Source organism: Marmota marmota, unplaced genomic scaffold (assembly GCF_001458135.2).
Source record: "Marmota marmota marmota unplaced genomic scaffold, marMar, whole genome shotgun sequence".
Classification (NCBI taxonomy): Eukaryota; Metazoa; Chordata; class Mammalia; order Rodentia; family Sciuridae; genus Marmota; species Marmota marmota.
In genome coordinates, this window is record NW_026000068.1 from 19,711,111 (window position 1) to 19,738,236 (window position 27,126).

The window sequence follows — 27,126 nt, forward strand, 5'->3', positions numbered from 1 at the left end:
TTTCTCTTTTTAGAGCTATCTATCTGTGAAATTTATTTGCTAGGTGTAGGAATTTTTAGAGACAATGAAAATGAAGAAAGTTGATCCAAAATGTGTTCCTCCAGAGATCCTCATTGATAGATCAGAAAACAAAGTCCTCTTCACATTGCTATGACTCAAGCACACATTTGATGCCACACCAGCACAGACTTTGTGAACTTTGACACCTCTGTGATGCTATTTTGTTGTGTCTGCTCATATCATTGGTATGTTTACTAAACAAGAAATAAATGCTATTTAAAGTTCTACTCTCAGTCAAACTATATCAGGAATCTTATTTTCACTGCTATTTCTATGCACTTCATTCTATAAAATATTAACCAAACTTGACAAAAGAGTTTTATATGATGATAGCATTTCAACTAAGATATTTAATATGTCAGATATTGTTAGTTTTAAATCAATCCAAAAGCACCAGTGTGACCTAAATCTTTCATCTAGATATGTTCTGGAAGTCCCATTACTAAGGTGATACAGGAGACAAGAGAGATCTCTGTGAATTTTGGTGTATCCAAATAAATGTTCATTATATGCTTTCACTATTTTTAATATTTAAATTTAATATTTATATTAAATTTAGTATTAAAATATTTAAATGTTTAATATTTATATAATATGAACATTATACCTGTCTCTAATTATATATATATATATATATATATTTCTAAATACATATGTGTATGGACATATATAGCACTAATGTGAATATATATATATATATATATATATATATATATATATTCCTTTATGTATCAGTCCCCCTCATTTTCTGTCTTGCTATATATCTATGTATATAGCCTTATTTTTCTTTCCATTAATCAGTAAGATGTGTGCTATGCATGCTATTATTTATTGACTTTAATATTAGTGTGCAGAAATATATTTCTGGGCAATAATTTGAGCCATATTCATTTATTTAATAACAATAAACTTATTACTTTGCTTTTTCTATCTATGTGGCATAAGAACTTATAGAGTTGACTCCATTTCATCACTGTATTATATACCATATTAAAATCCTTTAGTGTCTCTTTTATCTATTCTAAATGAAATACAGTATGAAACAGTGCCTCAGGGAACAAAAGCAATTGTGACGGCATTGCTAAAGAGAGTAACTGTGTCTATCAGCATGCACAAAGGGAAAAAGAGGGGTTTTGGGCATGTTTATTAATAACTTCATTTCAAACAGACACTGCTTAATAAAATTAATTTATATTGTTAATCAAAAATTGTATTATAAGTTATAGAATGTCATTATTAATAACTATTATGTGTCAATTTAACAAAACTGAATAAAATTATATGATATTTATAGTATGATCTCCAAAAATATTCAAGTGTACTTTATGGTACTAAACAATCACTATCACTCTTAAGTGCAAGATACTATAATTGCCATGGTAAAGACATAAAGTCTGACTAAGTAATATAAACTTAATACAGTAGCAATGTTTATTAAATTTTTTAACACTGTCATTCAAATTTTATTTCTATGTCTCTTCCAGTAAAGGATCTGGTAAAATTAGCCTCTCTTCTTCAGAAGTGAAAAATCTGTCTCCATAAAGGTGACTGGGAACACATTTAAACTAGAATTTGCATAAGCCAGTTGCTTATACAATTGCCAACCCAAACAAGCTAACTCACTAATGGATAGTCTCAGAACTTCTACTCTTTTGGCATCAACAGACTCAATGTGATATGCAGAAAGAACTCAAAGTACAGGAGGAAGGTGTCCTCAGGCAGTTTTACTGGAGTACAAAGTTATGTGACCTCAGATTCTAATACATTTCATATTCAAGATGGAAACTTACATGGGAGTCTCGCTATATGCAAAGCTTCCAATTCAAGGAAATTCTGTACATCCATAACATAGCTTTCTGATGAACACTAGAGTAGGCAACTTAATTCTCTATAAAATTAGAATGTTCTCAAAAGATGGTGAAAGATTTTTCTTCTTAATCAGGACATTTTTTGTATAGTCTGCTTATTGTTTCTCATATGTAATTTTGTCTTAAGTATAAAGATATTAGGTCCAATATTTTAGTTAAGTTTTTTTAAAAGTACTGAAAGATTAGGAAGTGCTAAACAACATCAAAAAATATAGTTTATGAATTCAATTTTATGTACAAAAACAAAATAAACTTGACCAATTTTTTCTTCAAAAGCTATATTTTAAAATATTTTATTTATTTTTAAAGTATAACTCTGAAGAAATGTCAATTAAAATTAAAAATTCTTATGTAAATATATTTTCTAATAAAATCTTTTTACTTAGATTTATATACTATTCACACCTTAATGTAAGCGGAATTTTCCTCTTACATTGGAACATTGTAAATATAATCAATAAAAAATAAAAGTCATGAAAATTGTTTATTAAAATTTAACATTATGGGTCCCTCTGGTCACTAATTAGTCCTTCAGGTTCTTGATGGGGCCTACAAAGTAAAACTAAGCTTCTAAACCTAACAACAGTTGGGGGTAACTTTTCTGATTCAGGAAAAGACACAAAGCTCACAGAAAGAAATTGATTTAGAAAAGGGTACAGTAATAACTCCTTCCCAAATCAGCAAAACCACCTATGATAGGAGGCTTAGCATGTTATTCTCATAGGCCAACAGGAGTGAAACATTAAAATTCACTTAGAATTTAATAGTGTGACATTTTAGAGATTGTTAAAAACTTTTTAATTAAAAAGCCATTAGGTTAGAATGGTTCTAGTATTTTAGGTTCATAATTAAGCAAACTGAAGCCAAATGTAAACACTCAGAACCAATCAGAAGCCAACAACTGACTTTTAAGGGTTTTCCACTAGCTCATACCCTATGAAGACAAAGGACTAGATGTAGAAAACTAAATAATTTCTTCACTTTGCTTCTCTCTTCTGCTGATAAAGCCTGGGTTGCACACTCCTAAAGTGGAGCTCTCTGGAACACTTCCAGTTCTGAATGCTACCTGATTCATGAATTGTTCTTTGTCAGATAAACTCTGTCATATTCAATTTGTCAAGCTTTCCTCCTAACAAGCTTCACTAGAAACATGTGTCCTATTAACTCTATCACTGCACTAAAGTAAAAAGAACAAACAGACCCACAAAAAGAAAAAAACAAACAAAAAAAAAAGGTGAAGTGTGTATGTGACATTTTGTTGGCTTAGATTGCACTGGATTTCAACCTAAACTGCCCCTTGACTAACCCAAGCTCTAATCTAGCTTGAGGAGTAATTAGTAAAGAGAAACTTGAGGAAGTCCATTGGATTTCATGAAGACTCTCTCTTCATTTCACATGTATGACTTTTTTGCTGTATTAGCTGCTGTCACCAGCCCACGGGTTAGCTCCAGTTGGCTCTACAGGAAAATGTTAGGTATCCATCATTTTGTCTTAGATCTGTTAATTCAGTCCTCTTCCTCTCTATACTTGGCTTCATTTGAAAAAGAAAAATTAAAACTGGTGATCAGTGTTTATAGGAGAAAATATGATTTCTAATTGAATGAAGATTAAACACCTGGCCCAAAGTGAGGGTTTTTTTGTAGATTTTAAAGTAATTTTTAGATTTGACCTCTGTTTCCTTTGTGCCATGTCCACAGTGATTTTAAGACTCAAATTTGATGTGGTAATATAATTGGCCAAGACACTGAATTTAATTATTGTTAGAAATACCAAATAATTTATTTGGAACAAATGCCAAATTATGAGAGAGAGAGCTGGGGTGGGAGGAGAGAGAGAGAATTTTGAAAATACCAGTTTAATTCATATGGAATAGTCAGTCATTGGGTCTCTTCTTTACAACATGCTCTTGAGTCTTTCTAGAACAGTTTCTGATCTTCTGTGATGCAAACATTTCCTTAAGTGTAACCACAATCACAAATCCGGATTATGACAAGGTTTGTATTCAGCAAACCAAGTCTGGAAAATGTTGAAAATTTTCAAGACAAAAGAACAGGAAGGGAAGGAAAATACACAGAGTTATGTACTCTCTGTGATACAGGAACCCAGCCACATGTCTGAAAAAGCTTCAGCATCTATGCAACATCCGAAGAAAGCAGATTCATCTAAAAAGTGTAAAGAAAAGGGGTTCTGAGAAGTATTCCAACTAAGAAAAATTTGGATTTTAAACAGATCTTTCAGACTCCAGTTACTAACTCTGCAAGCTAAGGAAGTCATTAAACTACAGTGGGTCTTGGCACCTTTATTTATAAATTAAGAGACTTGATTTTTAAAACCTGTTCCATGTGGAAAATCTACTATTTTATCATATGATAAATAAATAGTTATAATCTTTTGGAGAACCATATGTTCCAACCCAATTTTTTCATTATGTTTTGTTACCAAAGTAGACTTAAAGAATTTTTAGATTATTTATATTTCCTTTCTCTTGTCAAATCTTGGAAAATGAGCTTTCTTCCCTCATTTATTTAACATGAATGTATTTTAAAACAGTATTAAGGTTACTATTATAGAAGACAAATCATTTGAAACCACTTGAGCATACAACTTCCAACAATATTAATGAAGTTTAAGGAGGTTGCTGCTGAGATGCTTGGAGAACTCCTTCTAGATTGCTTGTGAGACTTTCAAATCACTTAAGTCTTTGTCACAGTGCTCTATGGGCTCAGTACTAAAGATGAAAGATGCAGCGGTGCATTTACAGAGAGAACATTTTAGAGAAGGCATAGATCCTTGCTGTCATGTGGTAAGGGATGTCAGTAGGAGTCCACTTGAAATGGCTGGTGGGTTTTTTTGTTTGTTTGTTTGATTGTTTGTTTTTTCATAAGATATTCCACAGAGAAGGCAACAGGAAAAGAGAGAAAAGAAAAGCTATGGGGAAACTGGGAGTGACTACAAAAATTCACTATTGGTATTTCTTCAGAGATATACCTTGAACTAAAATATAGCCTTTTAATGTTCCTCGTGTTCCATTAACATGATTGTTTGGTTGTTATTTGGTTAATCTCAGCAAACCACTTCAAAATTCAAGACAAAATTTCTTCTGTTTTTTTTTTTTTTGTTGTTGTTGTTGTTGTTCTAAGCTGGGACAAGATGATAACAGTGGCTGGCACTAGTGAGTTAATAATATAACCAAAACTGACAACTCACTCAAGTACCCACAATTTAAAAGAGAAATGAATTGTCAGTTTTAACTGGAAAGGGGTTTTTATTTGGTTTTAGAAGTTTTTGGATATTTATTTCATTGCACTTTATACAAATCTGTATATGATTTATCTTGTTCTAAATGTAAGTCTCTCTTGGACATATTTGGAAAATAAATTAGACTTCAAAAACATTATGAGGACTAAATCAATATATTAATATTGAGGATATATTTGAAAAATTTATTAATCACAGAAAGATAACAAATTACATATCAGAAATATTACACGTTTAATCAAAGTCATCAATTGTAGTTATGCATAGACACTATAAATAGCATTGACATTTACTTATTTATACATATTTAAATATGACACAGATTCAATTCAGTCTACTATATGATTAGAGCATACAAAAATAAAAAGACAAGAAATTAAAACTAAAATCAACAGATGGAGTAGAACACTACTTTTTATTTTTTTAAGTACTTTTTTCTCATCCTGAAGTTTTAAAGTAACCCCACAAACTCTAATTAAATGCTACATAATTATGGGAGAAGGTTCTTATACATTCAACAAATAATAATGAATATCAGAGACTAGACCACATGCTAGATTCTGGGTAATAAACTTGAAATAAGACATTATTTCAAACTTTAAGATGCTAGGAGCCCAGACACTAAGAGCTCTGGTCAGGAAAGAGAAGACATCCATTTAACATTTGGCCCTGCTCCTTAGTATTTTTTTTTTTTTTTTTTGTACTGAGGATGGAACTCAGGGACACTTAATTATTGAGCCATGATGCATTCTTTTTATTGTTTTGAGACAGGGTATCACTAAATTGCTTGGGGCCTCACTAAGTTACTGAAGTTGGCTTTACACCTGTGATCCTCCTGCCTCAGCCTCCAAAGTTTCTGGGATTACAGGCATGCACCACCGTGCCCAGCTCCTTACTACTCTTTGATCTAAAAATTCAACTTCTCTATTTCTGAAAAAAAAATGGAAATAAGATACCTTTTCATATTTTCTCAGGCAGTTGTTGAAAGAATATGAAGCAAATTCAACTGTAACTGTGAGTAAAGCTAAGGAATGGATTCTAAGCCCCATGAGAATAGGGGCTGTTTGTGAACATAAGTATTTGAAGAAATTGAGGCCAAGATACAAAATTACTTCAACAAGATTATATGAACATTGAGGAACAAAGTCAGATATACTATGAAGGAACTCAGGCTAGAGAATTCTATGTGAATTTACCATGTGTATGTTTTAGAGGGTACTATAGTATTCAGTTTCAAAACATTTGAATCCCTTTTGTTGCAGATAATTCTTTGAAATTATTGTTCTAAATAGTACACAGTAGAAAAAGATGTATTCTATCATAATCTTTCCAATTTTTTTGTTTAAAAAATGTACTGTGAGGATAGATTTATGAATAGTAGATAGATGTGTCATTCTATATATGATATATATGTATACATATATAAATTTACTATTAGACTGAATATTTTCATATACTTTATAATAATTCTCTCAATTTCACCATTTAAGATAATTTTCTACCTCCTTTCTTTTTTTAACATAATACCTTTACTTTTTTTTAAATTATTTTTGCATGGTTCTGGGGATTGAACCCAGTGCCTCACACATGCTAGGCAAGTGCTGTACCACTGAGCCACAAACCTGGCCCCCTAATTTTCTACTTTCTCTGACATTTCTTTAACACTAATTTTAATTGTTAGATACATGTGATTCAGTACAGTTCTCTAGGGGAAAACCTTGTCAGCTTGAACAGTTGTAAGTTGCACACTGATTCCAAAATTTGTGTATTTTTATCCTCATAAATTCATTGGAAGCAATCCTTCTCTGCATTACATCTTGGTTTTCTTTTCAACAAAAGAAAAGAATCCTGCATGATGTTACCACTAAGCTCATATTTTGTGTTTGATGTTCCCATGTTGTTCTTGGTTTTGAATTTCTCATTCTTAGAGATTAAACTTTGAAGAATGAAGAAATACACGAACTATTAAGTAGACTCAATGCCAAATGATTTGCCTTCATTAACTGATTGGAATTTTCTTTCTATTCATTTTACCCTGATTTCATTTCTAATTATTTTTCTTTCTAATTGTTTAGCACTTTTAATCTTTCATAATAAAGGAATTGCACACACATACACACAAAGAAAAAAGAAAAAAATAGAGGTGTAATTCCTGAATTCTGTTATTTTGAAGTCATTAACACTTAGTTGCAAATTCTAGTAACACTGTTTCCTCTGAAGTAAAGGGGAAAAAAATAAAAGAGATAGCTAAATATACCCCTTGCTGTATGCAAGACAAACAATATTTTTCCCAGCATGTCTTTAATCCCTTAGTGGTTTAAGCTTCTTTGTGAAGAGTTGATCACAATACCAACATCCTTTCCCATTAACATAAGAATTGCTAAATTTAAAACAAAGACATACTAATTTGAACAATATAAGAAGATTGGATTGTGAGATATTTCTGGCCCTTGAAAGAGGAGCTTATGGTCAACCTAGGATATGATTCAGAGATGTCAAATTTGAGTAGAAATTAACTCTTTCTGAGCCAATCCATATCACTTTTTTGCCTCCTAGTAGACACTGCCAGGGTAATGATGAAAATAGGCATAAATTATTTTCCTTGGTTCAGATTCATCCTGGGCTGCCACCATAGACAGCTTTCATCTATTTTTTATTTCATCAATCAAAATTGAAGTGACTGTTACTTTAATGACTAATTAAACTTATCCTTTTAATTTATACTTCCACATTTCACTGAAGAGGTAAATAATGCACAAAGTTGTTGGCTGTTATTGGATAAATTAACTGGATAGATCATTGTTCCTCGATTTCCACAGTCTGCTGACAAAGTCAAAATGTCTAGGCTAACCTCTAGGGAGATATAAGAACTTAAATGCAATACTCATAGGGCCACTTGATTAAGGAGGAGGAGGAGGAGGAGGAGGAAACTAAACCACACACATAAACATTTTTCATTATTAATCAGAATTTTTGGAAATTCATGAAAATTGAGTCTATAGAAGCAGGATATTTTCATAATAAGTAAGCTTGTACTTGTGAAACAACTAGTGTGTGTGTGTGTGTGTGTGTGTGTGTGTGTGTGTGTTTAACAGCCTCTTCCTCCAGTAACTTCAGGAGTGGGGACAGAGAATCTGCTACTTATGTGGTCCTGGTCCAAACACTGCAAACAAGATGCCCTCAATTATTACTATTTATTTGATAACCCACCTTTCACATGATTTCATGTTTGTTGCTCTTAGTGCTGTCTTTCCAAGAGAAATACAGGGATGCTTCTTTATTATTCTCACAGTTTATACAAGCATCCAGGCAGTGTAGCACTAAGTATTCCATCCTATGGAGAGATATGGTTCTTCCCTAAATAATAAGTTTGTATCACCTCCTGATGATACAAACTTGGGTCAGTGTAGCCTCTCCCCCTCTCCTCCTCTCAGTGTCTCTCTCTATCTCACATCTGTCAGAACCTCAAAGCAGTCAGAAAATGGTATCACCCCACTTTCTAGTAGTTCCAGGTAGATGCTCAGGCTACTGCCATCTCATAATGAAATCACTCACTATTATTTTAACCAAGTGTATTCACCTGCTCTGTGTTCTTAGTTTGGCCATTGGTAATGAATATCATTTTGTACATACATATCTTTTTGGCCACTATTGTGTCTTTTCTCTTTCTTTAGTTGATACTACAAGTTTTGCCAACAGTCTGGTCTACAATTAATCTGTCATTATAAAATCTATATTTTAACAAAAAAAAAATGCTTAGTTTATCAGGCTAGAAGATGGTTAGTCAGATTTTTTTTAAAAAAAGTTGGCAAGAATCTCATTAATTCTAATAAACAAAGGAGTTGAGTGGCATGTTAACATATTTAGGTTTGATAAGAAGCCTTTTTGTCATTATAAAGTTGAAAAATGTCTTGGTATATGCATTTTTCTATGTTGTACTGTCATAACTAAATAAAATGGAAAAAAATAGGAAGTTGGAGAGAGAGGCAGCTAATATTTATAACAAGGCAGGTCAATCTATCTATTAAATAAAAAGTTAAAGTGACAGGTGAAATTGAGAAATCAAAACAGATCCTTTTATCTGGTTATAAACATAAACACAAATCTCTTAAAAGAGTCTCACTTATGGAATATTGACTTTGTGTCCATTCCTTAAGACATTTTATCTCTTAATTCTTCAGGTAATTCTGTAACAGAGGTTTGATTCTCAACCAAGCCTCAAATGGACTAAGCATCTCAAATCTGAGTTCATACTACTTCTAAGTGACAGAGCATGACAAAGACCTATATTCATCCACCACTTTCTTTGATTTTAGTTCAGGGGACTGAACCCAGAGGCACTCAACCAACCACTGAGCCACATCCCCAGCTCTTTTTTGTACTTTATTTAGAGAGAGGGTCTCTCTGAGTTGCTTAGAGCCTCAATACGTTGTTAAATTTGGCTTTGAACTCATGATCCTCCTTCCACAGCCTCCCAAGCCAATGGGATTACAGGCATGCACCCCAGTGCCCAGATTACTCTACCACTTTCTAAAGAAGTCATTTATCTACAAAACACATTTCCATTAGCTGATTCTATCAGCTCTGATAGTGGAAATTAGCATGTGATAGTATCAAGTTTATGGAGAAAATATTTATTGAAAAGAATGAATTGTTATAATTTGGATCTGAAATGTTCCCCAAAGGCCTATGTGGTAAAGATCTGGTCCTCAGGTTGGTGCTATTAGAAGGTGGTAGGAACCTTAAAGAGGTAGAGAATAATAAGAGGTTTCCGGTAGCTGGTGGTCTGTGTTCCAAGGGAATTGAGGGACACCAGCCTCTTGCTCTGTGAACCATCTGCCATGAGATAGGCAGATTGATTCATCATGGACTCCTCACCATGACAAGCTGCCTCACTACCTGCCCAAAAGCAATGAAGGCAACCAACCATAGCTTAGAACCTCCAAATCTGCTAACCAGAGCAAACCTTTCTCCTTTTAAGTTGATTTTCTCAGATATTTTGTTACAGTAATGAAAGGCTGACTAATACATGAATATAACCTACCCTCCTGTAGTTTATCACTTAGCCAGAAACAGATATATTAGCAATAAGGGATTTTGATAGAAGGGTTGAAACAGTCAAAGATGGTTCAGAGACTGTATGATTAATTCTACTTCAAAAAAAAGGAAGGATTTTCAGGAAAGAATGCAGATGTTTGAAACATTTAATGGTTATTTAATGGAACCTCAAAATATTCAGTACTCCCAAAAGGTAAAGGGGAGCAAAAGAATAAAGAAAAGCAGAAGAGATTGTTGCATCGGAGAATCAGGCGGTAGATTCTAGGTTGTTTGACATTTGGACTACACTGCTTCCCACAGAGACATCTTCAAATTTCATCCATTTACTTAAAAACATATTTTTTTATTAGTTGATGGTTTAATAGATCTTTATTAATTTTGTAATATAAAAACAAATAAAGTGAAAAAACATAATGAGACTTATTAGAAAAATGATCTTTCTTATTAACCATCAGGATAGTAAGCAATAATCTGATGACAAGACTCTGAATGATATTGAGTTCCTTAAGAAACCTTTCATTCACTATGAAATACTGGAAATATAGAATCTTTATGCAGAAATACAAAGCCCAGAGATTTTTTCAATTCCTAATACACTGTATTCTAACTTTTCACTAAACATGCTTTTCACCATACTAGCCCTAGTTTTTTTTTTATTTTAGCCAAATCTAATATTTTCATTCTGGGCTCATACAAAAGTTACATGCAGCTAGCTATATGCAACAGGCAACTTCTAATTATTGGTCGGTGACAGGAATCTGGTTAGACAGTTTTTCATTGCTGTTACCAAAATACTTGACAAGAACAAGTTAGAGGAGGGAACATTTGTTTTCACCCCCAGTTCCAGAGGTTTAGTCCACAGTGGGCTGAGTCCATTGCTCTGGGCCCAAGACATAATAGAACATCACGGCAGAAGATTACTTTGGAAGGAAGTTGTGCCCTTAATCACAGCCATAAAGCAGAGAGAAGGAAGGAAGAACAGCTACAAAGCAGATAAATCCTTCCAGGCCATACCCCCAGTGACTCACCTCCTCCAACCATACTTGACTACTATTACCACCCAGTTCATAGTCTAATCATTTAACATCTGAATATTCTGCACTAACACACAAGCTTTTGTGGAACTGCATATCCAAATCATAACAATGGGCAATAGAAAAAGGCCAAAGTGAGTGTGACATTTAGTTCTTGTGTGTGCACATATTCTCATTCTCCATCTGTGTCAGGGCTCTTTGTAGAGAGTCAGAGAGGACTGATGCCATTCTTGACACAGTGCACTGTGCAGCATTTGGTGCCTATGGCTACTCATAAATATTACTTGATGGTGAGGATATGGAATGTTAAATGCTGCAGTGGGACAAGGAGAGAACTGAAAAATTATGGAGCATGTTAAATCAAACTGGTATATTTAGTTATCTTTGATAAGTAATAGAATATTTTAATAATAATAAATATTCTTTTTTCTTTCAGAAGGTGATGAACCACAAGTTTAGCTCCTTCACCTATCTCAAAGAGAGAAAACAGAAGATAAATTTGCTTCTCCAATAAATAGTTCTTCCTCTTTGATTAACTTCACATTTTAAACCTACAGTGTGTTCCAAGAAATCTCTGTGAATTCAAAGTTCCAGAGATGCACATATTCCCTCCCTTTGATCTTGTTAAGTACACACCAGTTTGCTAACTACATGCAAATGCAAAAAGTAAGTCATAACATATTTTGGAAGCAGCCAAATTGAATAGCAAACCACACTTCAGAAAGCACATATTGAGTTTGGTTGTCTTTAGGTAAGACCTCAGTGCTGTGTACTGCAAAGTTAAAAGAGGAACTGTCAAAGACAAGTGGGCTGTGTGAACTGCAAGCTCAAAAGCCTCACAGTAATCTCAACACATGCCAAATCTCTGAAAGTGGGACAGTATCTCCTTTGGAGATGGGAAAAAACACTCCGAGGTGTGCAAAGCCGACAACTCTCCACAAGAGATGGATGAGTCTTGGAATGTTTTCTGCCTTCAAATAATTGTTCAAATGCTCTGTAAGGCATCTTCATTAGCTAAATAAATACCTTTGAGAGCATTTTTTTTTTATTTGTCCAGAGCAGAACTCAAGTAACTATTTCCAGGAACGTTTAATAGGTCAGAAACTTCAAGGGTAAATCCCTGATACTCTGAAAATACACATAGTGTTTCTATTTAAAATGCTCTTTTATATATAATGAACCTATTAAAAAAAAAAACATCGAATATGTTGAACCTTCAAAAATGAGTTTCTCCACTGTGTTATTATTCTGACATTTCATTCTTGGTCACTCAATCCCCAGTTCACTAATATACTCAAATCCTAACTGACTTCACTTCATTCTATTGTTTGCTCAGAACAGATTGTATAACAGGCAAAGTTTGAAGGTCAAGTTTATCGATTAAAACACATAGCAATGAAGTATCTACTAAGCCAGAGAGCTGACTCTCATGGTTCTTAATCCATGTGAAACTTTTCTAGATGGAGTGATTTTGACAAAAATTGGCAAGGTTATAAGTTTTCAGCAAAACAAAAATATTACTAGATGTAGTTTAAATTTTAGAGTGCATCCATTCCCAAGTTAAATGTGTTTACTTTCGTATTCTTTCATTTCCACAGTACCCACTCTGTTTCTCCTTCTGTTATTGAAATGTAGACTAACACAATGGTGTTCAACTGGATTCCCTTTCCCAAGTTTTTATACCATAAATTGACCTCACTCCCCCCACCAAACATAAGAAGAAGAAAAAAAAACCACTACTATATTCATTCAGGTAAAAAAAAAAAAAAAAAAAATATATATATATATATATATATATATATCCGAATGGACCAAATTTGACATATATTCTTTTGTATTTCTTTTGAACCAATATAACAGTTATTTTTTAGGGTAAAATTATCCTTCCATGAACGATAACAACAGAGGTGATATTGCATCAGCCAAGGAATCTCCTTCAGATTTTGAGAAAAGTTGTTATTTAAAAAATCTGAAGTCTATTTTATCAAAATATTTTAACATATCTTTATGTAAGTAAGGCTGTGTTTTCTTTATTACCACCTGCTGAGCTGGTGGAACTGGATGGATAACTTTAGTTTCCATATGAAGACTCTCCTAACTGTTGCTTCCCCTGGCAGCTTCTTAATCTGGGGAAGCTCCCAGCGGTGGTTCCCCAGGGCTCCCTGCTTAAACTCTCTGCAGCTGCTCCTCTCAGCAATGAATGGCTCCAGTCAGCAGTTGAATCCAGCAATTACAGCCTCCTACTGTTGCTCCCCAAGAGTCCCATTGCTTCTCACATGCTCAAACAATCTCCAACTGCATCTTCATCTCTCAGGAGAGGCATATTTGAGCATCTCTTTGTCAGCACCACTTCTAAAAGACCTCTCTGATCTAGCTATTCCTCCAGCCTGAAGAACTTATCTACCCTTGTTCTCACCTCTCCCCCTGCCCTCATTCCACTTTACAGAGCAAAATAATGTGCATCTTACTCCCAAGTGCTTCTTCAGTCCTAGCTGAGTCTTGAAGTAGCATCTTACTCTGATTTATTATACACACTAAAAGTCACTTCCAAGATTACTACAAACTAACCATCACTTCCTTATTTATCACTTAATCTCAAACTCCTCTCCCTGCCAATTACTTCATCCCAAACATTGACTATGAATCTGCAAAAAAGAGGACCATCATATCCTTATGTGCCCTGCAGATACATTCATTCAACCTCTATCCAACTTTAGTGCACTCATTTGCCTTCACATCATTTCACCCCCTGATTTGTATGTTTTTTGAAAAGAAAAGTTAATTCTTATTTGCTGATCTTTGTATCCTAATATCCATGAAATGCTTAACACAAGGCAAATGTTCAAAGAATAAGCCTTTGCTGCAATAGAATTTAGTATTCAAACTTGGTTAGCTAGTTTATTGGAGAAGAGTTTCAAGTTGCTTTTCACTAGTTTACCCACAAGGCTTATAATATAGGGATGTTGGGGGGGGGGGGAATTAAGGCCAGGAATACTTCTGGACATCTCCGAGCTTCCGGGGTAAATATACAACCATAGCTCTACAGCTTCTCTGTAGGTTATTTTCCTTAAAGTGGCAGTCTGTGTAGATAATGAAAGACTGCTGTTTCCACTCATGCCATTATGTATTTGTAGCACTAATATTCATTAAAGATGCAACTGAAATGTTAATGATAATTGCACCCAAAAAGCTAATAAAGAGAAGCCCAAGGCTCACATAAATGCCAACATTTAATAATTATGCATACTTTTAGCTTTCCCCCTAATTTATCTTACTTTCTGATAATTAGTTTAGTAAATCTGAGATCCCAACATATGTGTAATTAATTTTAAAATTTGTTTTTAAATTTGCTTTTCAGACTCAGGAATGAGATACATTTTCCCAGAATGTAAATTGGTAATTATCTTTAAATAAGATGGTTACCTATATAGAGGACAGAACTTAAAAAACAACAACAAAAAAATGCCTCTTGAGAATATTTACAAGTAGGAAACGCTTGAAAAAATCAGTATCACCAAGAATCCTGTCAGGAAAACAGAAACCAATCTCAGTATTTCAAATAAAAAGGATCTAATAAAGCGAGCAGATTACAACTGTGATAAAAAGCTAAGAAGACCAAGCATGTGAAGGAGGGGCAGATCAGAGATTTGTAATAACAAAGAGTCACTGACATTCCTGCAAGTAGGTATCACTGCCAGAGCCCAGAGGTCAGACTGGTAATGGCAGTCCTATCAGGACATGGGGTTTCCTGGTGTGAGAATGCCAATGTCAAGGTGGGATGTCCAGCTGAAGCTGTTGCCAAGGAGAAAAGCCTTGCAGGAGACAGTGCCCATGGCAATGAGAGGGAAAAGCAACCTTACTTGTTCATTCCTCCTGTCTCCTAGCTCTTTCTTGCCAATGTCCCCACTGGCTGAATCCTTTCTGAAGTCAGAAAAGATATACTCATGAATGTGATACAGGGCATACCAAGAAAGAAGCAAAGAATGGCTTTGAGATCAAGTTGGCAAAAACCAGCGCACAATATCTTTTATTTAACTTTAGGTAGTAATTAGCACCCCCAAAATGTGAAATTATTTCTAATTAGCTCAAAATCTTAACATTAGTACAAATGTATTCCATGTTTAAAAAGAAAAAGAAGAATTTCTCCATGGGAAGGGAAAGTAATTACTTTTAACAATATTTTACAAATTAACTTAATTATGTATATTCTCAAATAAAAAATCTCTTGGAATCAATGAGAGCAATATCAATTCTATTCTAACTGAAAGGGAAGGAGGAAGGGACCTGTTTATACAATAGTAGGTCTTTAGAAAAAGAAAGATCACAACATCCATTGAATACCTATTCTGAATCAGACACTTTTTGAAAAGTCTTATGTATCTAGTTGTTTTTTAAAATTTCATGACAAACCAGAGAGCTGGCATTACATTTTAGCTCTCAGAGGATGAAAGAAAGTCTTAAAGAGATGACAACACTTGCTCACCACAAGGAGGAACACATGTGCAACTTTGGGCAAAGTCATTTGCACACAGTAAGTATTGAACTGAAGTGGAACAGCACATCTCCTTCAAATTAAACTTCAGGAATCCAACATGCCCTGTTAAAGTGAACTATCTTAGAATGAAAGGGTCCTAAGCAGAGGTAACAGCAATGAGTATGTGTTACCTTACTCTGCACTACAAATAGCTCTGAAATCTATTCCCCTTCTTCAACATTCTAAAATGTGTTCATCTACCCACTTGCTCAAATCAAAACCAGAATGAATTTGTAAAATATCTAAAGAAAATTTCAATTGTTTAATTCTTGACTCTTTTTAAATGTTAACATTTTACTTGGGTTTGGTATTTGAACTCTTTTTTTTTTTTAGTGGTTATTGAACTCTTGACTATAATCTTTATAACTAATTCTGCCCATATAAAATATATATTTTTTTTCTTAAGATAACATTGCTAGAAGAAAATCAAATTTTGTAAAATGCTTGTATCTCATTTATTATTTTTTCTCTGCAACATGCCATCACTCTGCTGCATTAGTGAAAACATGGGGATTAGCAGAGGATAAGGATGCTATGACCTGGAATGAAAATAAGCAAACTAACTCATGAATACCTAACTAATCCTTTTAATTTAAATTTTTTTCTTGTTATGTCAGCATTCCTTGTGTTAATGCCCTGAAGATAGCATCAATACATTAGGTCACAACTTAAGCAAAATGGTTGGCATGAAGCCAAGGAGAAAAAAATTATGCATATGTATCCAACCAATAAAACACTCTTGAATTCTCAACATTTATCAGGCGCTGTTATGGATATTTGGGAGTCAAAAAGGATTAAGACAGTCCTCATCCTCAAAGAGTTTTCTTTGGAGACTATAGATGGATGTAGGGGGATCATAAGTCTCATGTTCATGTAAGTAAATACATAAAATGTTAAAGGTGTGAAGATTTTACTAAAGACAGGGTTGACAGATTTCATCAGAATTTCAAATGGGCTCATGACCACAAACTTTTAAAGAATTTCTGAGCTAAATGCAAACCTACCAAAGTGGGTTAGAAAGCTGACAGCTAAGGGAAGGTGTATAGTCCACCTTCTCTGTCTACTGCTCTTGCTAGATCAGTAAACAGAAGGTGTGGAAGAGATGGGAAGTGAAGTGATATGGGGCAGAGGAGCATTGGGACATAGACCACTCTGACCCCACAAAATAAACTTTGCCAATGGTCTCAATTGCACCACTTTCTTGTTGATATTACATATGATTAATGCTTATTTTCTGCTATAAATCATAAAATAAACGATATCATTAACAGATTAAAAAATTCTCCTCTACTATATTTTATCATTGACTTAAATAAAAGTTATAAAGTGTATGTCATTTAGAATTTAGCTGATGAAAAATATTAAAATCCTAATTTCCTTCGTCATAATAGCTTAATTATATATGATTTGGAAAGCAAAACAGAAAAATTACTTTATAGATCAAATAACATTACAATGATGTCTTAGAAGATAAGTTATTCCACCTGATTTAGATTTTATTTGCAGTGTTTCTCAAAATAAGTGGGCCAGCTAGAGGCTGATAATCTTTTATTTATAGAGAGATTTTCATAGTGATCATACACATTACACTGGGATTTGACATGTATTACTTACACACAGTTATCAGTTATTTCATTTTTGAAAAAAATTAAGATTTTCTCTGATCGTCAGCAAATTAAGCATTCTGTAATTCACAAACTAAACAGAAATCAGAATTATTACCAAGAAACTTAAAATGTGTTCAGTCCAAGCTTTGAGATATTTATCAAACTATGTCCTTAGATCTTGTAATAAATATCCATTATTCATTAAGGGACTTTTAAGGGCAACAAATCTTGCTTAAAGGGTTAATTACTTCAAAATAATTTCAAATTATTTTCAACTGTACATTATCAAAAACAGAAGTACTGTTCTACTCAGTCCAAATGAAAAATAATGTTCCTCTTCTTTATTATACATCCTGTTCCCAGATATCTTATTATTTAATCCTTGCCAGTATGATTCAAAGCTACAAGAGGATAAGTCAGGGCACAATTGCTCTTCATCAGCACACAAACTGTACAAATGCTTGTTTTTTGCCTTTCTTTTGCCACATCCTCAAAATATGCATTCATGAGTGAATCCAAGGCACAATTCCTTCTTGTTGGCACAATTCCTAGTCAGTAGAGATGCTCATTTGTATTCCAATATTGTTCCCATTTGTTGTTACCTGCTCACAATACTCCTTCTCTAGGAAAAGGGGTTATTCAGATGAAAGCCAGAAATGTGCAATATCTACAATATTATTTTTCTTGTTCCTTACCTGCCCCCATTGGCAAATGAAAGTATAGTGGAAGTTTATAAGAAAATTCCATAAATGTCATCATTCCCTTTGAATATGGCAAAGAGTACATTATGAAATTTAGCACAGCATTAATCTATAATATTATTCTAATATCTGATTTCCATTAGCCAATATATTAAATTTCATATACTGACATTTTGATTAGAAAAATATGATTGCTATACTTCTAGCAAAAAAATATATTTAGAAAAAATACTATTTATTGAAATCTATCTTATCTTTCTGCTTACTTCTTTCATCTCAAATGCATAAAATAATAGACAATAATCATGTTTTAAAGACTCTGAAGGAGAGAGTATGAGAGTAAAGAAGGAAAGAAGGAAGGAAGGAAGGGAGGAAGGGAGGGAGGAAAGGCAAAGAATAAGGAAGGGAAGGAAGGTAGTTAAGGAGAGAAAGGATTCTTAAAAAATATATGTGTTCTGGAACAAAAGCCAATATTCAAATGAGAATTTCACTAAAAATTAGTTCAATTAACCTTATATCTTGTGGACTACACTAGCTAAACCAATAACCCAATTAATGCTATTATAATTACAGATAGATGAGAGGCAATGGCTTCCTAGAACCTGGCCTGATATGCTGCCTTGTAACAATAGTTATTCTAGCCATTCTGGATTGCATGAAAAGAAACAGAAGACCTAGATCTGAAAAATGCATTCATTTAAAAAATTGTTTTGCAATATTTCATGAGCACAGACAATAGGCTTGAGTTTATCTGTGAAAGCATTTTGAAGAATGCTGTCGTTTAAGTACAGATCATAAATGACACCTGAAAGACTTAATTTTCCCAGTTTCATAACTGTTTAAATATCAGATCATTGATCTCTAGACCTCCATGGTACTATCTCATATATTTCAACAGATTTACACATTTCCCATTAGATGAAGTGCTTGGGAAATATAATGATATTCCTATTAACTATTGAGGCCTATTTTCCAGAATTCTAGTAAGTTCCTATCTTCATAAATTGCAAACATGGGTCTTTCCAACCAACCAACAAAAATTTTAAAATGGTGTATTTTTAGGTTCAGTTTCATTGTTACAACTACCTTATGGTGGGGAAAACCTGTAAGGACTAATATAAGCTTATTGGTATCATTTATTGAACTTAATTTGTCTTTGGCCCTGAGACCAGTAGTTGAGTATTAATTGGACTTTGTTAGCTTAGTATAATATGATTTCACTGGATTCTACCACATTATATGAATTGGAGTAAGTAAAGAATAGTTTATAGTAGAGCAGGAAGGAATTCCTTGCAGAAAGAATGAGAAGGAATATATGACTACTTATTTCCTTAATAATTTTATATCACTTTTAATCAATATTTAAGTAGTAAATGATGATCATTTCCTCACAAACAGATATCATTAGATATCATCACTTGTAAGGTATCCCTACAAATTTATCTCTCTTATCTTAATAATGCTGTAAAGACACAGATCATGTACAGAAACCCAAGTGCACTTTTGGGGAAACCTTATCCCCTTTATTTGTAGTAACTTTGCCAAACAAGTCACCTCTGTCACTTACCTAAGATTATGTTTTGTAACTGTATTATTTCATTGGCATGCCACGAAGTTTCATTCCTTAAAGCTAAAGGTTCTTAGGGAAGGGTAGTAATACACAAGAAGTTATGGGGCCATTTTAATTTTAGGTGTTCTCATACTAAAAACATTAAGAACATGTATTAAGGATCTTTGTCCTTTGCTTTGTGTTTTTGAGCATGTTTCAAACTGGTTTCCTATATAATCTTAATCTTTCTCTCCTGTGTAAATAGAGATGGAATGACACAGGTGGGAGCCAGTCTTTGAGTCTTGTTCTGAGCCCTCACTACATGTAGGCAGTGACTGCTTTGACATTTGTAGGCTCTCTAAAACTTTTCTAGTACTGATAATTTTTCTTTGGTTTCATTTTGTTGCTTGTTGAAAAATTTGAAATGTTCATTGTTGCAGAACGGTGACTTGAGTTTTCTAACGTACATGGCATTTTGACATGCTTTTTTTGACCATTAAAGTTTTCCTCCCCTTTGAGTCTTTTCCTACCCAGATCCTAGGATGCTGCATTTTCCCCCTAAGCTCCACATGGAACTGAAGTGAGGTGCCTGTTCTGTTGCGGTGTGTATCTTGTAAAGGTCTTAATATTCATAAAAAAGGATGTTAACCTGAAATTAAGATGTGCTGGTACCTGAAGATTATGGATTTATACTTGTGGCTACATGGAACAATTGCTCTCCTGATACTAATTGGTAGTATAATGTTAAAGTATCTCCACTTGGTACTTTAAAAAAGACTCATTGAGAGCAATTGTATTTGTGAGGTTTGCCTCAGGAAGGATAGGTTCTAAAATTTATTCATCGATTAAGGCAATAATCAAAAAGCTATCTCTGTGTTATTAACTAGCATCTTGATGAATTTATTTTTAAAGGTTTATTTATTTACTTATTTATTTTTACTTCCTTTCACTTTAGGTTATACTGAAAGGTATTATAAAGAAAAATCCAGTGAATGAGCACTGTGTCCTATTGCGGTTACTGCTGAGATGTCCTTACACAGTGAAAACGTTTCTCCATTCTGAATAACAGGATCAGGGTACTGAGAAAAATGTTTTAACCTTATGGACCATGAAATGAATAACAAATCCTGTTTTTCTCTCTGTATTGGCTGCTAGGAGTCTTCAAACTAAATATTTTACGAAGCTCTGAAAGTATATAGAAATCCTGGCATAAACTTTATGATTCAGCTTCACCTCTGACTGCATCCTACTCTTTCCTTATTTATCTTTCACCTCCTATTTCTGCTATTCATCTTGGTATACTGAATATTTCTTTATAAGCCACTTTAAATCCCTTCCAACATAAAACTTTGTTAATAATAAATGGTGTTTTAGTGTGTCGTCTTTCTAGTTTACAAAGACTTTTTCAAAATACTGACTAAACCAGACCAGGACCTAACATTGTTATTTTGGGGGATCTTTGGGTAGCATACTATGAAATAAGATCGAGTGTAGAGTGATGGGTATTTATTAAGGCATATTCTTGTGACCGACACTGGGAAGAAAGAAGAAGGAAGTAGGACAAATTGAGCAAAAAATTGAGCTTTAGTGCATGCTGGACAACTGGAAGTTCTGGAGCTTAAGTGGCCCATCAAAGTTGTCCTAAACTGAACTGCAAGAGAAGGGCCTTTAAAACCTCTGCCTCAATCAGGGCAGAGGTTTTAAAGGCCCTTTTGGGGCAAGCAAGTGAATCTCTACACTTTGAAAGAACTGACCAGTGAATGCTCTCTGATGACACATTCCCAGTAGGTACAGAAACAACCCTTCCTTGAAGAAGAAGAAAATGTAGCATCCTGTCTAGCATTCATATGCTATATATGTCAAACCCTGGGGAAATGGCAATATCCTAGGAAAGTTAAATATACTCAAGATGTTATTTTGGTCATGTAGTTATGTACTCAAATCTACTCTGCTCAGAGAACACACATAGTATATCTACCTGAAAAGGCATGAGGTGAGTGATAAACATCTTTTTATCATATATATATATATATATATATATATATATATATTTCATATATACTTAATATATAATATTAATTGCATGTCTATTTTGTGGTATATTCAATCTTTAGACATTATGGAGAAGTCAAAGTAGAAAATATTCTAGACATATATTTAAATAAGCATCATTACATTTTATGCTTCTATCATTTTGGTGTCATAATGGGGCACTCTAGCTTCATAGCCAGTCCTCTCCAGGCTTGCACATTTCCTCATGAACAAAGAAGATTGACTTTTCTTAGTAAAGGTTGCATCACATGATTTGAAACTGAATAGTTAGGTAACTTGATTTACTAACACTAAATACATACACACACACACACACACACACACACACACACACTACATTTTCTTCCTGAATATGTTAGCAAGTTACTGCCATCTTAAAGCCAAACCCCAAATTATTACATTTCATAAATTCCATGAGTGCATAGGTTGTTGGGCTCAGATGGTGAAAGAAAATTATGTAAAGAAATATGTAAATACTAGTGGAGGTCAGGTGCAAATGTTAGTTAGCATGATGCTCAATGAAAGTTATGAAATTTTTCATTTTTTTAGCATCTTTTTTATCTTTTTACAATCTATGGCAAATAATAACAGTAGATCTGCTTTTTGTTTGTTTTTATTTGTTTTCTTTATGGGTTTTTGTTGTTTTGCTTTTGAGTTTTGACTTAAAGATCTGCTTAAGTCATTTCAATTGGAAAGAATGAGTGTTAAGAGAGACTTGAAAGTTACTCATTTTTGATGGAAAATTTAGAATCCAGGTTTTCTGACTTCTACTCCAGTGTTTTCCTTCCCTATTACTCCATTCATTTATATTAAATAGCTGTAAGAAATCAATAGCACCAAACTTCCACATTGTCTGTGTTGGCAAGATAACCGATTTGTTATTCCCTTTCTAAAAAGATTTTTGAAAAACTAGCTCCCTGGAGTACACAGTTGCAACAATTGAAGATGAGCTGTGTTTTTACCAGTCAATGTATGTTTGACATCAGTGATTAATATGGTCTTCCCTCAATTGCTGAGTTTCTTTATCTTGGTGAATAAAGGATTGACAAATTGTTAGGCAAAGAGCATGTGCTTCAAAACTATCCAGATATACCTGAGTATCAGACAGCCTAACACATTAGAGACTGAGGAAATGTGCACATCAGTTTATTTTTGTTCTTTGAGAGGAAATGTAGCTTATGTGGGACTGACTTTTTATGACATTTATTTAGTTCTTGAATTGACTGACAAGCCTATTAATGTATTCCCTGAACTTTATTAATGTAATTGGAAAATAGCCCACATGCCAATCAACTTATAATAAGTAATTATGTTCATAAATGCTGTAAAATTATTAGCTTTTAATTTGACCCCACCACATACTTTCAAAACAGTAGCCTGAATTTTTGTTTTTTTCTAGAGGAACAAAATATACTGACAAAACATTCATGAAGGGTGTTTTTAACTGCTCAAATGTTCACCGTCACCAAATGGCCAGCAAAAATGACTATTACCATAGTAACTCATGAAGTCATTTTAAAACTATTAACCACATTAAACAGTCTATATAACATATAGTTAAAACAAAGTCCTATTTCAATTAAACATGTGCCTGGGAAAGACTTATATTCCACAGTCTGGTTTAAAAATAGATACATAGCATGGAAAAAGAGAGAATGGAAAAAGAAAAAGAGGACCCATTTAGTATTCAGAGATGCAGTACTTAAACCTATAAATTTACAGTGTACCAGCAAAATGTCTATCTTAAATGACTCAAATATATCATTGTCTATGCCCATTTTTTTCTCAGATAAAAAAAAATCTTTTGTAGTCTTTGGTCTAGAAACTCAGGTCAAAAGGCAAAGAACTGAACAAGAGAACAGATTACATGTGGATAACAGAAAAATGTATTTGTGTTTTGTAATCTCATGTCAGTTTTTCAAGCTGGACAAACTCTTGCCCTTTGGAGTCCCAGAATAACCTCTGAATAAAGAAAGTCCTGTAAAAACTTTATCATATTCTTATACAACACTTTATAATAATGCGCAGCACTACAATATGTGACAATCGGCGTCAAAAAAAATATTCAGGAATTTCATTGATTTATTTTCAATTTATACTTTTTTCCCTTAAAGCAAATCATTTAATTAAGAAGTTTAACCTCATCACAATGTAAAAATATATATTAATAAATTAAGCTGTGTTTGCATTCCGGGTTATTTTTACATAAGAAAACAAAGATCAAATTAGAAAAATTATAGGCTATTTTTTCCCAAACTTAAGTCTTATACTTAAATTACATTTTACCCTTGAATTATTGAAGGATAAACTCAGAGAAGTACAACAAAGTTGCTCCCTCAATTTTTTTCCATTAGGCATTAAGCATGCAAGCACTGGCACCACATTATCATAGAATTTGTTATTAATTTTACTTAGAAATATTGCAATGCTACTTTTGAATTCCACAGAGCATAATATTTCTATACAACCAACACATGATTAATCTATAGAGCACAAGTAAATAATGTAAAGGGCAAAAAATATACATTTTCCTTTTTCCTAGCATTATAATTGCACGTTTCTTGAAATGTACTTATATTGGGGGTATGTCCCTCTTACATTTTAGTATGCAACAGAAGCAAAATAACTTGATGGTCCTGTTTGCATTTGGAGATTATAATTTAGCTAGCATGGTTTATGATCTACTGAAAGTAAATCTAAGTGTAAAGCATTGTGCACATATGTTTTTCAATTACTCAATGTTGAAATAAAGTAATTCTAGAAGGCTGCCACTTTTCATTGTGCCTTGAATCAATGTAAACAGAAGTTGGATGGAGAAAGTGTTTGGAGGCTAAGAGAATTGCTTTTAAATAGTTACCATCATATTTCAAAAAGTTTACTGAAGACCATGCTTTTGAGCAATCTAAGTCAGATTCAGAAAAGTATTGTATATTTTCTCTCATATGTGGAAGCTAGAGAGAAAAAAAAAGAAAAAAAAAGAAGAAAAAGTGGGAAATTCCATGAAAGTAGAAGGGAGACCTTTAGAATAAAAGAAGAGGGTCAGGGGAAGTGAGGAAAGAATAGTAAGGTAGGTTTGGGAAGTGTAATTAATCAAAATCTGTTTTTATGAATATATAAATATGTCAAAATGAAATCCACTAATCTATATAAATATGCAGATACAAAATTATAAGTTTAATATTTCAATATATATTGATCATAGGTTTCCAAATACTTATTTTAGTGTATTAAATATGGGTTCTTGAAGATTTATAGAAGAGATTATTCAAAGGAAGTTAAGAAGTAAACATACAAAAATCATCATCTGGCATTAACGGATATTGATTTTCTTGATCTTTGGGGGATTTCTATGCCTACAATACCCTTATATTTAATGGTGTTTAGGAATATAATTTTCTGAAGACAATGACAGCATATCTTTCAATATTGTTACTTCTGTTTCATTTTGATATCTAAATACTAAACATTTTAAAATACAGTCCTTCACAATACAGCACCTCTAGAAAGGCTTACCTTGCACAGTTAGATGCACCTGCATTGTTCTCGGTGTATGTTGAGTCTGAACAGAGCATGTGTATGGGCCATCATCTGTCACATCCACATTCTGTATCTGGAGGCTGTAATCTCTTTTATTCAATGTTGAAATGGAAACTCGAGGATCCACTGACCACTTATCACCTCCAGCAAAAATAATACTTGACCGGTTCAGCCAGGCACCCTTTGAAGCTCCATCTTCCAAATAACACCTAAAAGTTACCGAAGACAGAACGCTATTAATCAAAGTGAAAATGAGAAACAACATTATCTTTGGTCTGAGTGTTATTTCCAAATGTTGAATAATAGCACAACATCAAATGCAAACATCAAACTCAGGAGACATGATACTGATACAACTTCCATTCCCAATGCAAATCTGTTAACAATATCTGCATACATTTGTGTGTGTGAGTGTGTGGAGGGGGAGGTGTTTCAATGTATTTAAATGGACAATCAAACTCTTTTTTTATCCTGTCTGGATGAAAAATCCTACCAAATCTGAGTGAAGTAGAATTAATTCAAATAACAATCTTCTGCATTAAAACATATTTCTTTGTTTGAAATTATGAGCAGTAGTAAAGGTCTCTGAGTTAGACTGATTTGATTCATTCCAATTCTGAATATAATGAACTAGATGTAAAAAGCATAGAATAATGTCACGTGTTATTATTGTTTTTAATTGCCCAGTGGTGAGCCTGTACCCAGAAACTATAAACTGCATTTTATTGATAAAACTGTAAACTGCTTTTACTGATGGCTGTCTTAATTAAATGTAGCAAAGCTAATATAATTCTTTCAGGAGCAAATTTTTACTGTCTTTTCAAATAAACTGTCCAATAGTTTTTCTAGGAAGCATTCATTTATTCTGAAATATTTATAAGTACTTATTTATGGATTCAAAAGGTATTATTACTACCATTTCTCTGTAAAAGTTTGAGACTACTAAGGAAGACTAGTTGAATAACCAATTATTATTACACAGAAGAGAGAATATTTTTATTATATCATGTACAGACACATTGGAGACAAGAAAGGATTGCTGGACCCAGGAAAGGGGTTTGGGAATGTAGAAAAAGACTTGCTGGAAGAGGAAATCCTTGAGGGGTTTGGAAGACAGGGCACTGTGAACAGAGGTGTGACATGTGGGTAAAACCAGATAGAAGAAAGGGAGTGAGGCATTCCATGAAAGCACAATAAAGCAAGAGATATAGAGTAAGAAGGACGAGCCACATGATGATGGCAAGCATAATAGCAATTTGTATATTTTAAGTGTGATTTTGAAACCATTTACTCAAAGTCATATTCTATAACAAGATTCAAAAATACAGCTTTGTATCTAATAGCAGTCAAGCACTTGAAGATTTACAACAGAAGGCTGTGGTCATATGCCAGTGATTTTGCTGAGGACTAGAATTCTATGTTTCATCTTGAAAACGTTCTGTTAAAAATTAAAGACTGGTTTTCTTAAATGAGTACAAAGCACAGCTACAGAATGAAAACACACATACATTGAAATAGTTTGACAGCATTTCCACAGAATACCTTGGGGGATTGAACACAGTGTTTGAGATTGCTGCAAAATTGCAAGCTGAAGGCAACAGGGCAGGCTGCTGCCAACTGCATGAAACTAATCACTGGGTGAAAAAGTAAGCAGCAAGGTACTCTGCAGAATCTAATTTGTAGACAGCTTCACTGTCTACAGAATCCCAACTAGTAGAAGTCTGAAAGGTCATTGTTAATTGAAAAGCTTTTCCTTATGTATTTAATGAAGAAAATGAAATCCCTTTAATGATATAATTGAACAATTACAGTATATTGTAATTTTAAATGATATGCAGAAAGAAGATAGAGGGGACCATATTCCTCAT

At 33.5% G+C, this 27,126-nt stretch overlaps 1 protein-coding gene across 1 annotated transcript in view; it reads right to left on the reverse strand.

Moving 5' to 3' along the window:
- Negr1 (neuronal growth regulator 1) overlaps window positions 1-25,538 on the reverse strand; it is a 492,948-nt gene extending 467,410 nt beyond the window's left edge. Inside the window, exon 1 of the mRNA XM_048814071.1 lies at window positions 25,235-25,538. Within this exon, the coding sequence (XP_048670028.1) occupies window positions 25,235-25,523 (289 nt within the window). The 5' untranslated portion in view covers window positions 25,524-25,538. The remainder of the gene's footprint in view (window positions 1-25,234) is intronic.
- Between the last annotated feature and the right edge of the window lie 1,588 nt (window positions 25,539-27,126).